General features: G+C 35.1%; 1 protein-coding gene across 1 annotated transcript in view; it reads right to left on the bottom strand.

Moving 5' to 3' along the window:
* Window positions 1–18,824, bottom strand: part of WDR78 (WD repeat domain 78) — a 74,675-nt gene that overhangs the window by 6,541 nt on the left and 49,310 nt on the right. The window contains 8 exon segments of the mRNA XM_021096495.1: window positions 2,879–3,035; window positions 5,481–5,707; window positions 6,333–6,431; window positions 9,261–9,382; window positions 9,716–9,873; window positions 11,121–11,272; window positions 13,025–13,111; window positions 17,470–17,678. Coding sequence (XP_020952154.1) covers window positions 2,879–3,035; window positions 5,481–5,707; window positions 6,333–6,431; window positions 9,261–9,382; window positions 9,716–9,873; window positions 11,121–11,272; window positions 13,025–13,111; window positions 17,470–17,678 — 1,211 coding nt within the window.

Genomic DNA, 18,824 nt, shown 5'->3' with positions numbered 1-18,824 from the left:
TTTGTTCTTTATGACTTGTTCATGTTTCTTGAGCATATGTTAGAAACCATATGCCTTTTGTTTGTAGGTTTGTTCATTCAGACTTCCACTCAATGTTTTTTGAATGCCTATTACGTATTAGCACTGTGTTAGATACTTAAGATACAAATTAGATACATAAATATACAAATTTCCAAGCAGTTCAAACTAGTAAGAAAGACACGTATGCAAAATACTATAATTTATGCTGGTAAATTACTGTAGTATTTGGTAGATACTACAGATAAATATATGGATGTAAAGAACCAACATGCTAATGCTCACAGATTTCTCTTACGCCACTACATCAACACCAACTAACAAAAATTTTAAAACAACTCAAGTACCCTCCCTATTTCCCCAAGTTCAGAGCTTATGAACAAGTTCTTGGAGCTCTTGTGGGATAGAACTGAAAGAACTGCAGAGATTAAAAAGGATAGATTTCAGCCTTGAGGCTATATTTAGCATTTGAGAGATATGGACAGAAGAAAAAGGAGGGCTATGAAGTATAAATTTGGATCCACTCTAATGTTTCTTTGAGAGATTTAAATAAAGAATATAATTCTCTTTGAATTTCTTTTGGCTATTGAGCTGCGTATCCTAAACAAGGTTCAATGTGGGCACAAACATCCCCATCTCGTTAAAATATCCTGTACTCAACGAATGTGAGAGAAATTGAAAATATTAAAGTGTTTTCTATCACATAAAAATAAGCTATTAAGGTTGCATTCTTCAGAGAAAACTAATTATGTAAAGAGACCAATCCAAATTTTAAAAAATTACTTTATGTAAAAATGATTTATAAAACAGATAAGTAAAAAAACTAAAATTCATCCATGATCCTACCTATAAGAAACAATGTTTCTAATATGTTGAATTTATTCTTAGTTTTTCAGTGCGTATTTAATCAACAAACATTTATTGGCTAACTACTATAAACGTCTGTACTAGGCCATAGGGATATAGCCCAGAACAAGAGATAAAATTCACTGTTTACATGAAGCTTATAATCTAGCTGTAAGAGACAGATGATTAACAAAATAAATCAATAAAGAATATGGCACATACAAAGTGTTATTGAGAAAAAATAAGTCATGGAAGAGCACTGGATAGGGAGTGGCAGGGAGAGCAGAGGTTGCAATTTTAAATAAGGTGGCCAAGGAAGACTTTATTGAGAAAGTAGCTTGAAGTGGGTAGAGGAACAAACCCTATCAATTTTAGGCAGAGGGAATGACAAGTACAAAGTCCCAAGCATGCTCATATGAACGTAGATTGGTATTTTCTGTTTGTTTAACATTTATAGTCCATATAGGACGTCACCTCCTACATATGACCCAAATCTAACAAGCACATCTGACTTTCCTGGTCATAGTTCTTTTTTGTTCGATATTTAGACAGTTTCCTTTTGCTTTTGCTTTTTCTTTTTTTTTTTTTTTTTTTTTCTTATCCTATCACAAAACATGCTACAATTAATTTCTTGACTGCCTTCATGAATATTTCTGTAGGATAAAGTCCCCAAAGTGGATAGTCCTGGTTCAGATTGCAGAATTGCTTCCAAAGAAGTTATGCCAATTTATATTTCAGTGCTAAGTATAGGAAAGGACCTATCCTAGCAAATGTTTGCCAGTAATAAGCAGTCCAATTAAAAAAAAAACTTTGTTAATTTGATATATGAAAATGCTATCACATTTTAATTTAATGTAATGATTTTTTTATTTCCTTGCTAGTGAGGTTGAATTTTAAAATATATTTACTGGCCATTTTAAACTGATCCTGACTATAACTCATTCTTCTCCTGGAAGCTTAATGCTTTTCTACTTGATTTATGCTTATTTTTAACATTTTGACTATATTCATGGTAATATTTACCAGATTACTCACTAAAATAAAAATTTAAACATAAACAGAAAAAATTAAAAGCTATCTTGAAAAGAATGGGCATCTATATGGTGTATACACAAAAGAATATTACTTAGCCATAAAAAATGAAATTTTGCATTTTCAATAACATGGATGGACCTGGAGGGTATTATGCTTAGTGAAGTCAGAGAAAGACAAATACTATATGTTTTTACATATAGTGGAATCTAAAAAATAAAAAAACAAATGAATGAATGTAACAAAATAGAAACAGACTCATAGATACAGTAGGGAGAGGGAAGGGGAGAGAAGCAAGTTAAAGGAAGGGGATTAAGAGGTATAAATGACTAGGTATAAAATAAATGATATAAGGATATAATGTATAGCACAGGAAATATACCTGATATTTTATAGTAACTTTAAATTAAATATGACCTATAAAAATAATGAATCACTATGTCGTACTTATGAAACTAATATAACATTGTAAATCAACTATACTTTAATTTTTTTAAAAACAAACAAATAAATACATTTTAAAATAATGGGCAAAGAGTGATACTTATTTGCTTGTCAAAGTTTTGGTATTTGAAGATAAAAGTAAAGATAGAAGATAATACTAAGCCCTCAGAAACAAATGCCAATTTCAGGAATATTGGGTAATATCTAAAATATTATTTGTTGTAAAAGTCTTTGAATATTGGCAGTAAATAGTCCCAAGCCACACTAGGAATACTTTGAAGTTATTTCATATTAAGGTTTACAATTATTCTGCTCAATAACACTAAACAATGTTCTTATTTTGCAGATAAAGAACGTTAAGGCTCAAAGAAAATACGCCTAGAAGGTGCCATGGCTGGTAGGTAGCACTCTCAGGACTTACATTCTTTCCATTGCACCACACTCAAGGTACTTAAGAATGTAAATCTCTTGCATGACACAAAATTACAATGGAATAAAAATCATGAAATGACATAAAACTTTGACTTTGGAGTCTCACCCGGTTAGAATCCAAAGTAGTGGGCATATTTCTTAACTCATATACAGCAACTTGTCCATCGCTATCTCCCACCAGAAGGCAATCTGTTTGTTTGGCGAAGAGAACAGTTGTGAACTTGATTCCGGGGTTAGCAACATTCACAATCAGAGGGTCCAAACTGTAATGAAGTATTTTATTTGTAACTTTAGTTGTTGTTAATATGTTCTTTTTTGATACAGACTAAGAAAAGCCTGAGATATTTTATTTCATGTGACAAAAACCAAAAGCTTCTTTAAGTGTTTCCAAAAGCAAAATAACTACTTCTCACTCTTTATTCAATCAGAACTCTCATTATTTGTCAATAAACTAATTTCAACTAGATAAAATAAAGCAAATCACAATTAAGCTGTGAACTCATACACAGCTTGTGATGATTAATTTATACATTAACTGGGCTAGGCTATGGTACCCGGTTTGGCTAAACAGCAGACTACACATTGCTAAGAAGGTTTTTTTTTTTTCAGATATGATTAATTTAAATCAGTACAATTTGAATAAAGCAGATTGCCCTCCATAAAGGGAGTTGGCCTCATGCAATTTGTTGAATGCCTTAAAAGAAAAGATTGAGGTCCCTGAAATAGAATAAAATTCTGCCTCTAGATGGCCTTTGGACTCAAGACAGCAACATGAATTTCTCTGATGGAAATTCTAGCTTGCCAGCCCCAAGTGCAGACATGGTACTTGCCAGGCCCCACAGTCATGTGAGCCAATGTTTTTATACACCCTCCCCCCTCTTTTCTCTCTGTCACTTTATCTCTCTCTTTATTGGTTTCTGCTTCTCTGAAGATTCCTAAGCCCTTAAATAATAAATGCCTTCCTCAGAAGGATGTTTCAATCCAAATGAACTCTTGGAACATAAATGAATCCTCCGAACAAAAACCTCTCCTACTCTTAGTCATCTAAAGCAATGCACTGACACCCTTATGAAACAAAAGAAGCAGTCACTTGCATACTTCTGAAGAAATGTTGCCCTGAGAACTACAGTTTTACTAAAAAAAATAAAGTCAGAGGTGGGATCATTTAGGTAGCCACTTTACAAACTAGTCATCTCATACTCAAAAATAAATCGCTTTGTGTTGTAATCCTTGATTTTTGGTTCAATCTGTTTTATAGAACAAGCCATGACAAAATTTTGGAAGTTACTAAATTATTAACCTCTAGGAAAAAATTTTGTCATTACGAATAAACCTGTTGAATTTTATATCTTTTATTTATTTATTTTTATGTGGTTTTGTGTGTGTGTGTGTGTGCGTGTGTGTCTTTTTGCCTTTTCTAGGGCCACACCGCAGTACATGGAGGGTCCCAGGCTAGAGGTCTAATCGGAGCTGTAGCCACCGGCCTACACCAGAGCCACAGCAACACCAGATCTGAGCTGCGTCTTTGACCTACACCACAGCTCATGGCAACGCCAGATCCTTAACCCACTGAACAAGGCCAGGGACCGAACCCGCAACCTCATGGTTCCTAGTCGGGTTCATTAACCACTGAGCCAGGGAATTCCGAATTTTACATTTTTTTTTTTTTTTAAATCTTTTTAGGGCTGCACTCGTGGCCTATGGAGGTTCCCAGGCTAGAGGTTGAATGGGAGCTGTAGCTGCTGGCCTACACCTCAGCCACAGCAATGCAGGATTTGAGCCGTGTTTATGACCTATACCACAGCTCACAGCAATGCCAGGTCCTTAACCCTTACCCTAACCCTAACTCTAACCCTAACCTTGAACCTGCATCTTCAGGAATACTAGTCAGATTCATTTCTGCTGAGCCACGACGGGAATTCCTACATCATTTATTTTAAACAAGAAAGTATTTCCAAACTTCTTCTGCTAAGAACTTGCCTAGAAATCTACAATATTTTCCAACATTGAGATGCTGAAATATTAAAGGAGTAGAATCATTAAATACTTTATTCCAGTATTGCATAAACTTTCATATTAAGAAAGAAATATAGTCTAGACGACACCCTAATAACTTTCATGTAATACTTAAAATCAAAAATTTTAATTAAATGCATGCGCCTTCAAATATGCTTTAATATGAAGGATGAGAATATTATTAATAACAAAATATTAATTTGTTCCCTTTATCTTATTATCAAAAGTCTTTAGTTAAGAACAATAAGCTGATGGAATGATTGGCCAGCGGGTTCCTGCTGTATAGCACCCAATTCTACCCAACTGTGATGGTCTATATAGGAAAATAATTTGAAAAAGAAAAAAAAAAAAAGAACAATTAGCTGCCTCTTTGCATTCTCGCATAAACCAGGCAAAGAAAAAGAACTCAAGATATTTATTATATCCTCTATCAGCTTATAAATGTTTGAGGAGATGCAAGAATTAACCTGTTTTCATTTTAATATTTTTAAAACTATGTATGGTATAAGTGACTATTAACATTAATACATTATCCTGGTATATATCTTTATTCATAAAGGACTCTCACAGTGTAAACTATTACTTGTTTTAAAGTAATTACAGTCCTCTCTAACCAGTGTTGAAACTACCTTGTACCATTAGACTGAACTGCTTCTACTAGAAATATCTCCAAGAAAAACAGTAACACTTACGTGCTGATGTGAAGGTCCCAAATCTCCACTCTGGTCTCATTTGCAGCTGCAAATATATAGGGTGATTTCGGAGACCAGGAAATATCATAAACAACATGAGTAGTTGGATAAAAACTCAAAAATGGTTTGAGATTTTCATGTTGCCATACAATAACACCCCAATCTGCAGAACAGCTTAAGAATACATCATGACAAAATGGATTCCATGCTATTTTATACACTGGGCCCTGGAATTAGAAAAATAAATTATAATACATAGGTAAGTTGTATTTAACATCTTATGCTTTGTTTGACCAACAAATTGAAAGTCTCAGTTTTCTAAAACATTTATACATCATGCATTATTATGTGGGTGATATTTTAAGGTCATAAACTGAATTTATTCCCTAAATTATGAATACAGAAACACAAAATGTAGTTGATACCATACTCACTAAATATTAATAAATATTATACTACTTTAAAAAAGTATAAGGAGTATTAAGAAAAATAAAAAGAAAAAAAGGAGAAAACAAAGGAAACATAGTTGGAACAATTATTTTAAAAGGAGAGAATAGGTATATGCCAGAGACAATTTTACTTTGGGATTCAGCATGTTAACATAAGCAAAGTCATTTAGAAATAATAAAAGTTGTGACTTCCATAACTTACAAGACGAAATCAAGGGTATCTACAAGCCACATTAAATGCCCCACATATTATTGGTATTTTTTATATAAGAAAGCATGTAATTCAAGTTGTCTTTTTAACTCTGAAGTTGTAAATTATTGCATAAAAAATACTGTCTAATGATACTTTTTTGCAGAAATATTGCAAGAGAAAATGTTCCATACTTTTTATAACTAAACTAACCTTATGTCCTCTGTAAGTATCTAGATACTGCTCATTATATGAACAAGAACATTTGTGAATATGACCTTCTTCGGTGCCAGCCAAATAGATATTTGTGTCCTACGAAACACAAAAAATCAAAATGCATTAACTTGTGATATATTAGTAATATGCTAAAAAGAAGATTAGATGATTCAAGATCTCTTAAAATCAATTCAAGGACCAAAACTAGAAATATTGTCTTGAAGACAGCTGGCTGTTGTCTTTTCATTCTATTAAGATTTTACAATAATTAAACTACCTGAAGGACAATTGTGCAAAGAAAATACAGATTTTTTTTCTTTGCTAGATTAGAGTGACAACTTAGCATCCTATCTAGAAATTACCTGAACAAACACTGGCTTAAAATGAGGAAGAAACTTTCTAACATTTAGGGTTACCTGACAATGGAATTAACAGTCCAGGGAAGTGGCAAGTATTCTTTCATTAGAATTAATCAAAGAGAAAACAGATGACTTAACAAATAACTATTTATGGATATAATGCTGAAGAAATGATTCTTGCTAAGAATGAGAAATTGAACTAGATGGAGTCTTGGACATCTTTAAATGTATGTATCAAATGAGGATTTGAAATGTATTTTCTATAGCGAAATTATCGTCAAAAAGTCTGAAAGTCAATATTCTATGCCCTGGCTATATAAATTCATCATTGCCTAGGAGTGTTTTAGAGCTACAGAATCTCAAACCCTGCCCCAAACCCACTGAATCAGAATATGCATTTAACAAGATTTCCAAGTAATTTGTAAGTACACTGAAATTTGAGACTCACTGCTCTAGCATACACCAGTACTTAAGAATGCAACTGCTAGATCATAAAGTATAAATTTTTTTCGTAAAGTAGTATTATCAGTTTACCTTCAGCAGTATATAAAAGTTCTCTTTGACACACAGCTATATGCCTCCTATAAGAAACATACTAAATATAAAGACACAAATAGGTTAAATATGAAAAGATCGGAAATGATAAACCATACTAAAACTAGTTAAAAGAAAGCTAGAGTGGCTACGTTAATATCAGACTAAGTAGATTTCAGAGTAAATCATGCTACCAGTTATAAATAAGGTCATTTTATATTGATAAGGGAGTTGATTAATCAAGAGAACATGACAATCCTAAATATTTATGTACTCGAAGTTTCAAGGCAAACCAAAAACTCACAGAATTAGAAGGAAGGAAAGAAAAATTAACGATTATGGTCAGAGACTTAAATACCTTTCTCTCAATGACTGATGGAAGAAACAGGCAGAAAATCAGCAAGGATAAGTAAACTTGCTACCAACACCATCCACCAGCTGACATTCACAGAACATTCCACCCAACAGTAGCAGAATATACACTTTTCTCAAGTGCACAGGGAATATTTACAAGTAAAGATCACATTCTGGGCTTTTAAAACAAATCTCAATAAATTCAAAAGGATTCAATGTGTAAAAAGGTGGTCCTCTGATCATGATGGGATTGAATTAGAAAGCAACAGAAAGATCCTTGGAAAGGCCCAAACATTTGGAAACTAAATAACATCGTTTTAAACAACCTTTCAATCAAAGAAGAAATCAAAGGAGCTCTATGGATATATTGGGCCACCTAATTCTTCATTTGGAAGAAGGGAGGGCATTGGTTTCTTGTACGTTGTCAATGGATGTTTAGCAGCATTCCCTGACCTCTGCCCTCCAGATGCCAATAGCACTCCTCCCTCCTCCCCTCCTTCCACGGCTGCAACAGCCAAAATATCTCAAGATACTGTGAAATGGCCCTGATGGGAAACTACTCCCCTCCCTGACCACACTGAGAGCCAATGTTCTGGAGCCAAGTTGAAAGCAGATTTCAGGAGTTCCCGTCGTGGCGCAGTGGTTAACGAATCCGACTAGGAACCATGAGGTTGCGGGTTCGGTCCCTGCCCTTGCTCAGTGGGTTAATGATCCGGCGTTGCCGTGAGCTGTGGTGTAGGTTGCAGACGCAGCTCGGATCCCGCGTTGCTGTGGCTCTGGCGTAGGCCGGTGGCTACAGCTCCGATTCGACCCCTAGCCTGGGAACCTCCATATGCCGCGGGAGCGGCCCAAGAAAGAGCAACAACAACAACAACAACAAAGACAAAAAAGACAAAAGAAAAGCAGATTTCAGGAATTTGAAAACGAAGGTGGTTAGAATATGACTACAGTGGTAGAAGTGAAACATCACAAAGGCCTGAACGACCTTGAACAGTAGTAGGCTTGGACTACAAGGAGTAGGACAGTAAAACTTAAATATCATTTTAGTGATAGGGCAGAATAGAGTAAGAGCTCAAGTTGCAGTTTGTATAAGTAGGTGGATGACGGTATCACTAAAGAAATGATCGCATTACATATAATAGAAAATGGAAGTCTGTCATAGTGGCTGAATTTTCTGATTCCAAAGAACTTCCAAATAAAAAGAACTGGAAAAGTAGAACTTTACTAGCAGTGTCCTGCTTTGGTTTTGGTCTTGATGAGAGTGATCTTAAGTAGTTTTACTGATCCCCAAAATCATGACTTACCACTCGCATTGCGATATGGAGGTCTATATTGATATTGTAGACTTGGTTTCTAACAGCATGATAGAGCCGCAGAGTAACCAAAAAGGACAAGGAGGCACATTCAAGTTAAATGTGCAGTTGTAAAGATGATCCTAACACAGTTGCTCAGAAATATCAACCTTGCCTTTAGAAAGCAGATAAATGGCAGCCAACTGGAATGTGCCATTCTTCCTTAATTTGATACCTATGTTTATTATTATTATTATTATTATTTTTACTTACAAGAGACAATATTTATTAACATGTTGACCTTTGGTCTTGCTTTATATCTTAATGCACCTCAATTATCAGAAGTTTATATATGCAATAGTAAATAATGGATTGAAATAATTTACCTTGGGGTGAAAAGCAAAACACATTCCAGGAGCCTGTCGAGATATCAAAGCTTCCCCTTTCTTTTCCTTTTCCCCTCCCTTTTTGCTGCTTCCAGCAGTAGTTCGCCTCAAACGCATCAAATCTGTATTTAAAGAAAAAATACATAACTTATTTACCACATGAAAAAGTATTGTAGATGTAATATGTCCCTTCTACAAATAATATGATTTCTGCTACCTTCTGCAGGTCATTAGGTTAAAATTAGCACATACTAGAGCCAGATGTTCAGAAAAACAGTGATCAAGCTTAGTTTTTTTCTTATTTAGCCAAACCTTAGTTTGGCACCTCTTACATGTGGTTCACTAGGAATTTTTAATTCAGCACAGAACAAGAGAAAGATAATTGGATGTGTGTGTGGGTGTGTGTGTGGGGGGGGTGTGTGTGTGTGTGTGTGAGGTGGGGGGATTTATTTTACCATGACAGTCCAGTCCTTTCCTTATAATCCATTTGGAGATTCTTCCATCTGCTGATATAGAAACTAGTATTTCTCTTTTGTCATCACCTGTGGTCCCTCGATCTTGTTCTATCCACTGTAGTTGCCATACAGGCCCCAAATGTTTTTGAGGTGACTCACTAAAACAGGGAAAAACACTAAGTATAAAATTATTACAATAATTTTTTTAAAGACTTAGAGTATAAGGACAGTTCCCTAGAGTATCATGGCCTACTTATAGAATGATGCTTTTATTGTTCAAAACTGGACTTTTATTTCAAATATTTTGAAAAACAGGAAAAAAATCACTTTGCTAATATTCACTGACATTTTTCTCATTTCTTACAAAAGGAAAATTTTACTGCCTTTAGTTATATTAGCTATCATTACAGAAATACAAAAGCAAATATTTCTTTTCAGAATTTACTTCTGTTACTCTATTGATTAATTTTTTCCTAGTTGTGTGTAAATTTGGTTTATTTTAGACACATTGAATAGAAGTATCTCTATCTTTATAAGGATACATTTCATGGCTTCAGTGATGAAGTTTGTCTCATTTAAGTAAATAGTTATCTCACCCTTCTTCCTATATTTCAGCACTGCCCACTGGCTTGATTCCCTCTAAGGCTGAGATTTAAAATTTTTCTGAAGAATGAAAATCAATTCTCAGACTACTATTTTTCTATCACATTAGTGGGCTGCTTTGCTCCTATTACTGACTCCCTTGATTTTTTTATGCAAACCTTCCAAAGCTCTGAATTTTTTGAATCTAAATATCTTTGATTATTCAGTAAAAGTTATGGACCCTCTTCCAGGAAACAAGCGCCAAGGCTCCTGCTTTCAAATCTGTGCAGATAATTTAAAAACTAAGTGAAGGAACACCTGCTTTATTTCCAGTTCATGTTAAGTTTATTCAAACACTAATGTAAATATACCACCTCATTTTTGCTCCATTGGTATCCGGTTTATCATAAAAACCTAAGATATCTTCAATATCTTTCACCTTTAACTTTTTAATTTTCTCAATATGACTCATTCATTCATTCTTAATTAAACACTTACTATAAACCTGTAATATGTGTGACATTATGTGACATACTGATTTGTTAATTATACAGCAATAAAGCTGGAAAAACTTCTTTAAAAAATTTAAAGAATGAGTATAAACTGTCAAGCCAAAGGAATTTTGTTGGTGGCTGGGTAGAGAAGATGATAAGGAAATATCAGGGCAAAGCATTCCAGATGGAGAGACAATATGAGGAATTATTGTTTGAAAAATAATGGTATCACTCTCAATAACAATATAAACATTCACTCAAATAACATTAATTTTTTTTCACCCTAAAAAAGCACATATTAAATGTTTATCTAATTCTTGGATTCTCACCTACTATCCAGAACTGGAACATCACTGTTGCTCTGTACATTATAAATTGCAATAGTGCCATTGTGATAGCCAACTGCTAAAAGGTTAGGTGATCCAATTGAAAAATCCACAGAAGTAACTCCACATGGACTCTGATAAGTACGTTCCGGCCACTAAATTAAAAAAAAAAAAAAAAACTTACTACATTTTAAACTTGGTTTTATAGACCACAGGTAGGTAGGGTAAAATGGTGGCTGAAGACTCGGCTAGTGGCAGTGGGATGTGAGAAGAGAATCTACATTGAGTTACTTCTCTTTTCCTAAATTCCAGTGTAGATGAGAATAAAGCTTCAACTGGCTATTTCTTTTATTTGGTAAATCCTCAGAGCTCAATAACTTCGAGAAATACAACATAGGTTTCTACAGTAACTACCATTTCAACAAGATTTGTATGATTATCACAGGTCTCCCTTCTTAAAGATATAAATAATGGACACCAAATAAATTATCCCACATAATTCCCATTTTCTAGTGTCTGTTTCAGATGCCTGTATTATCTAATCATTTCTAAACAAGGATAGAAGATGCTTTAAAACTCCTGAAGTTAGTCTTTTCTGTAGAGAGTTTTACTGTTTTGTTTTACTATCTAGTCTAAATCCGTTCTTGTTTCTAACAACCCACATGTAGAAGAAGATAATCTGATGATGAGAGCTCCTATGTCCATCCTTCCACATGTCTAAAATTGCTTCTTTCTTTCTTTTAGGCTACATAAACCCAGCTTCCTAACAGACTTGGGGTTATTTATAAAAATTGTAATCATTCTTGTATGCTTTTCCGATTTTGTTCTAAGTTTTCCACTTTACATTTCAGTTGCGAAATAAAACCAAAGGTAAAACTTTAAAGTAACAGATTGACTAAGGATGGAGGATGGCAACAATCTATATTATAAATGATAAGAAGCTATTCAGATACCCAGAAGCAACCCAGGATTAAATGAAATAATTTTTAAAGAATTTGCACTTAGGAGTTCCTGTCGTGGTGCAGTGGTTAACAAATCCGACTAGGAACCATGATGTTGTGGGTTCCATCCCTGGCCTTGCTCAGTGGGTTAAGGATCCGGCATTGCCATGAGCTGTGGTGTAGGTTGCAGACGCGGCTCGGATCTGGCGTTGCTGTGGCTTTGGCGTAGGCCAGCGTCTACAGCTCCAATTTTGTTCTAAGTTTTCCACTTTACATTTCAGTTCCCTAGCCTGGGAACCTCCATATGCTACAGGTACAGCCCTTGAAAAGACAAAAAAAAAAAAAAAAAAAAAAGAATTTACGCTTATATATTTATAAAGAATTTACAAATATATTCTTCTTCATAACAGGTAGGAATAAACAATTATGGTTTAGTCCTGCATCATCAGATCTAGCAGAACATAGTAAATTTTTGTTTGTTTGTTTTGTTTTGTTGTTTTTGTGTTTTAGGGCCGCGCCTGCAGCTTATGGAAGTTCCCAGGCTGCAGGTCTAATCGGAGCTGCAGCTGCCAGCCTACACCACAGCCATGGCAACTTGGGATCAGAGCCATGTCTGCGACCTATGCCACAGCTCACACAACGCTGGATCCCTGACCTGCTGAGCAAGGCCAGGGATCGAACCCATATCCTCATGGATACTAGTCGGATTTCTTTCCACTGCGCCACAATGGGAACTCCATAAAAGAACATAGTAAATGTTCAATAAATAGTTATTAAATGGATTTATCCTATAAAGTATAACAACAAATTTTAATTGTTTAATTGTTACAGATTTAAACCGAAGAAAATAAAGTCTTGCTTGATCAAATTTTCTTGACTTTAATTATCAGATATGACTATCTACTTCACAAGAATTATGACAGCATTTAATGAGATAAAAGCAGGTCTTAATCCTGTTTGAGTTACCATGGGATTCTTTATTGACCAGCAGCAAGCCAATCCTCTTTTTTGCTCCTTAAATCCAAAGTTACCATAGCCAACAGCCAAAAGATCCTGAAAACCAGAAAAATTCAAAATAAGAGAGGACAACGTAAAAATATCAGCAAATATATAAAGATGCATATTAGTGAACTATGTTAAAAACAGTGATGACATTCCAATTGAGGTCAAAAAATACCAGTATACCATCTATTTTTACTCTATATTTCCATCTTCCTATGAAAAATCGTAATAATAATTGCATTTTCAGACTGAAAAATAAGTACTCAAAAAACCCCAATTGTTCACAAACTCTTTTACATAGTGAGATAATCTTCAAAAATTATTATTACATTATGATGTCTTACAGGGTTTTTTTTTTTTTTTTTTTGTCTTTTTTGCCATTTCTTGGGCCGCTCCCATGGCATATGGACGTTCCCAGGCTAGGGGTCAAATCGGAGCTGTAGCCACCAGCCTACACCAGAGCCACAGCAACGTGTTATCCAAGCCGCATCTGCAACCTACACCACAGCTCATGGCAACGCTGGATCCTTAACCCACTGAGCAAGGGCAGGGATTGAACCCGCAAGCTCATGGTTCTTAGTCGGATTCGTTAACCACTGCGCCACGACGGGAACTCCTCTTACAGGATTTTAATAGTGACTTAATCATTTCAAATATAAAATAAAAGACATTTAAATTTAGAGGTGGGTCCCAAGGACTGAGTTGTGTCTCCTTCCCAAAGAGTCATATGCCGAAGTCCTAACCCCTAATAACATGTGAATATATTTGAAAATAGGCATAGGAGGCAATAAAGGTTAAATGAGGTCATGAAGGGTGGGTCCTAACCTGATGAAATTTAGTTCCTTACAAAAAGGGGAAAAGACACAAGAGCTCTTTCTCTCCCCCATTCAAAGAAACAGCAAGTCAGCAAGAGAGCCTGGAACCAAACCCAGGAACCAAGTCAGCTGGAACCTTTATCCTGGACCTTCCAGGCTCCAGAACGGTAAGAAATAAATTTCTATTATTTAAGCCATTGATTTCCAGAAACGCTTATAAAGTTGACGTGTGAACAACATGGATTTGAATCTGCAGGTCCGCTTATATGCAGATTTTTTTCAATAAATACATTAATTTTTTTAGAGATTTGAAACTGCTGGAAAAATTCACAAACTGCATAACCTGAAAATATCTAAAAAATTAAGAAAAAGATTTGTCATGAAAGCATAAAATGTATGTAGGTAGCAGTTTATCCTTACATAGGCATAAGATAAGTGATATTTAATATGAAATTAATAATGTGTTAGTTTTTCTTTTTTGAAATTGAAACTGATTTATTTTTTTACTTTTATTTATTTATTTATTTATTTTTCATTACTAAAATTTGATGTTTGTTTTTCTTTTTTTTATTTCTTTATATATATATATTTTTTTTCTACTGCACAGCATGGTGACCCAGGTATACATACATGTATACATTCTTTTTTCTCACATTACATGTTTCATCGTAATTGACTAGACAGAGTTCCCAGTGCTACACAGCAAGATCCCATTGCTAATCCATCCTGAAGGCAACATTCTGCATCTTGTTTTTCTCTCATTGTTTTATAACTTTGCTTTCAAAGAACTGTATTGCTGTACAGTGTGCCTCTCCCTCATAATTAGAGAAACTGTACATCAGCCTGTTATCACAGGTAAGTAGCTTTTTTAAGTAACAATGTTTCCAATACTATATTATGAATATGACTGTAATACTATATGTCATAAAAATTTTGTAATGATTCATGGATTAGTGTATAGTCTAGGCTATCCTGAAGCAATCATATTAATTTCACTAGGCTACCATAAAGCAATCATACTGCTGCTGCTTCATTATCAAAACATAAATGATTACACCTGTAAATAAATATGAATTTATTTTTCACACTATCCTTTCATTTTTGATGTCTCATGGTAATAATACTTGTAACATCCTCAGTGTTTTGTATCACGTAAGACAATATCAGTGAAGGAACTGACAATTCATCTGTTAAGCAGATGACACTAAATACTATTGATAAATACAGTACAGTACTATAAATGTATTTTCTCTTCCTTATGATCTTCTTAATAACATGTTCGCTTCTCTAGCTTACTTCAAGAATAGCATATAAGACATATAACACACAAAATATGTGTTAATTGACCACTTGTTATTGGTAAGGCTTCTGGTGAACAGTAGGCTATTAATAGTTAAGTTTGGGGGGTATCAAAAATTATGCTTGTATTTTGAACTGCGTAGAGGGTTGGCACCCGTAACTCCTATCTTGTCCCAGGTCAACCTCCTAAGTACATATGGACAAAAGTTTAACGATCAACCGAACACAGCCTCCCCTTTGTAATTACGAAGATTACAAATACAGTCCTGCCACCACCCTATCTTTAAGCCAACACCATTTCTCCGCAGTTCCCTCTGCCTTAAAATACTCTTCACCCACTACCCTTTTTCCCTTGACAGCGACAAACTTTCATTCGTTTCTTCTAGGCTCAACACAGGTGTCACTTTAAGAAGCGTTCACAAGCCTCTCTTACGTGTTCTTATAGCATTATCTATTTTCTTTATTAAAGCACATAGGAAATTATTATATGGTCAGGCCTATGTGTGAGTAAATTACTATTGTACCTCTATGCTTTAACAGAGTTCCTGGCACAGAGTGACTATTCAATAAATATTTGTAGAATGAACTAATAAACATGATAGATGCCATCTGTCATGTCGTTTTTAGCTTCATCCAAAATTAATTTATTCTCAATAGCAATATATTCATTTTTCAAATACTAGTATATTCAGTTTCTGACTCATTTGCCTTTATTGTATGGTTATTATTGATTTAAATTTCACTTATCTATACGATGTTCCCAAATTTAGCTTTATAAAGGCAAATCTGCACTAAAAGTGTTTTATTTTATTCAAAAATAATTTAAGTCATGTGTTACGTAGCTTTCAACAAAAATGATAATAGGTTTTTAATAGCCATAACAACTATCATGTTTGCACAGAGCACCTTATAAAGTATAGCCATAAAATAATAAGGCTAATTCTTTTTTTTCTTTTTGGCATCTTGGAGTACGCAGGCTAAGGATTGGATGGTGCCACAGCAGCGACCCGAGCCACAGTGGTGACAACGCCAGATAAACCACAGCACCAGCATTAAACTCCAGTAAGGCTAAGTCTTAAACATGTATAATATAAGGCAGTTTAAGCAAACAAATTAGTATTGACTACTTTACAAATACCCCTATTTATTCCAAAGATACTGCCATGACACAAAACCTTTTCAAAATCACTAATTAAGAATCATGTTTTCAGAACCAGTTTATAAACCCTAAGAAAAAATGTCTCATTACTCTGTGATCACCTCTTTTTAACAAGCAAACATATCGTTCCCCAGCCTGATGATTCATCTGATTTGCCTCGAGATGATTTTTGACAGTGCAGGAATTAAGAATAAGAACTCCAGAGCTAGATATCTGTTTCACTAATGGGTTGTGTAACATTGGGCAAATTATTTATCCTTTATGTGCTTCAGTTTTTTCATCAACATAATGAGGAAAATAGTGCCTAACTCAAGAGTTGTGTTAATACAAACATAACATTTACAATAGCGCCTGCTACATAGTAAGTGCTATTTAAGTAATTGCTGCTATTAGCAGCAACAGTATTTTCAGGAATCTCAAAATTATTTTTCACACTTTCAGGATCATTGCATTAAGTATATACTTACAAATATGATTACATTAAGGAGAATAGAAATTTGGGTACGTGAGTTTGGTACATGTTAAAGTAAATCAATATACATTATCTTCTAGTTTACTTCCGAATATCTGATATAGATTCAGAGAATGCCACATCCCAAGCACATCTCCTAAAATAAAAATGGTGACCTTTTAATATTAAGGGAGAAAAATATTATTTTGTAACTGTTGGCATTTTTCCCTTTTTATTTATTTATTATTATTATTATTATTATTTTGTCTTTTTGCCTTTTTTAGGGCCGCTCCCACAGCATATGGAGGTTTCCAGGCTAGGGGTCGAATTGGAGCTGTAGCCACCAGCCTGCGCCAGAGCCACAGGAACACAGGATCCGAGCCGCGTCCTCGACCTACACTACAGCTCACAGCAACACTGGATCCTTAACCCACTGAGCAAGGCCAGGGATCGAACCCACAACCTCATGGTTCCTAGTCGGATTTGTTAACCACTGTGCCAGGACGAGAACTCCAGCATTTTCCCCTTTTTAAAACATGAACTTGTTTTCAGAAGCATTTTAAAACTACAGGTTATGTCAACGTAAATCTCTTGGCTAATATCTGTGGGAAAAAATTATTCTTTAGTACCGGACAAGTGCTGTTAAATGCTAGAGATAGAATTGTTAAAATGTTTGATAACTTACTGGATTTGTTTTATTCCAGGTAAGGCTGCTCACATTAAGTCCTTTGGTTAAGTCACAAGAAAACGACCAAAGGCGTTCCAAATTGGCTGGTATTGTTGATTGTTCTGAACCTATTTCTATTTCTTCTTCCTCTTCTTTCTTAGCCTCTTCTTCTACCTCTTCAAGTTTTTCACCTTCTAAAAAGTCTTCAGGGTCTTCAGGTTCCGGTTCTGAAATTAAATCAAATAAAAAGAAGATCGTGTGCTCTATACCTACAGGAATCTGCCAAGGTCTCCAAAAAGCATCTCTATCACTGACCCCTCAGGCACTGCTACTACTCATCATGGCCCAAGTGACAGGGAATAGCTGCCTGACCCTGTTGCAGAATATTCTGTTGTTCTAGGCTCCACATGAAGATAGCAGCATTTCAGGCCGCTCAGTAAATGGACAGGGGTAGCACATCCAAATGAAGAATATGCTGAGTCTAAAAGGCAAAGAGGTCCACAAGGCATTGTGTCTTTTTTTTGTTGTTGTTTGAAGAGGAACTGGCTGCAGTAACTTATCTTCAACTTAGAAGGAATATCTTGATCTATTCCAGGCCACTGGACCCTTGGAAATTTCAGTGAGGTGGAAGACCCCCAAAATTTTGTCAGACTTTTCTCTCATCTTTTGACACGCAAATGTCTTACCAGCAAGTCTACTTCTTGTTCACTAGGCATAATACCATCAATGTAACAGACCAGAGAGATGTCTTGCTGAAGGTAAATCTCCCACAGACTAAATTATGGCATAAATCTTAGGACTGGATATATCCCAGAGTAGAACAGTGAAGATCCATAAGACCTGGCCAGTGGAAAGCAAATGGCTTCTGCTGGTTTTACCAACAGGTGCTGAGGGGGAAAAAAAGCATTCATCGTATCAATAGCTACACACCAGTTATCATGAGATGTGTTAATTTTCTCAGGCAATGAAACTCCATCTGAAACAAAAGCTGCAACTGGAGTCTCCACTTGTTTAAGTTTACAATAATCCACCATTATTCTCAAGATCCTTGTGTGTTCTATGCAAGCCAAATAGATGAATTGAATAGTGGGATTTGACATTCTTTCATATTTCAAGACCTTGATGGTAGCACTCATCTCTGAAATCCCTCCAGAAATGTGGTATTGCTATGGTAGAGGTGGCTCTAGTGGCTTCCACTTAGACATTTCCTACCATATTAACCCTCATTCCACCGGTCAAGGATCGAATGTGAGGATTCTGCCAGTTCCTGAATATTTCTATTTCAAGTACACATTCTGGAACAGAAGAAATAACCATAGGATGATTCAGTGGACCCAATGTGAGACAGGCCTGAGCTAAAATTCCATTGAGCA

This window comes from Sus scrofa, chromosome 6, assembly GCF_000003025.6.
Source record: "Sus scrofa isolate TJ Tabasco breed Duroc chromosome 6, Sscrofa11.1, whole genome shotgun sequence".
Lineage (NCBI taxonomy): Eukaryota > Metazoa > Chordata > Mammalia > Artiodactyla > Suidae > Sus > Sus scrofa.
Note: the sequence above shows the minus strand (reverse complement) of the source record. Positions and strands in the feature narration are given on the sequence as shown.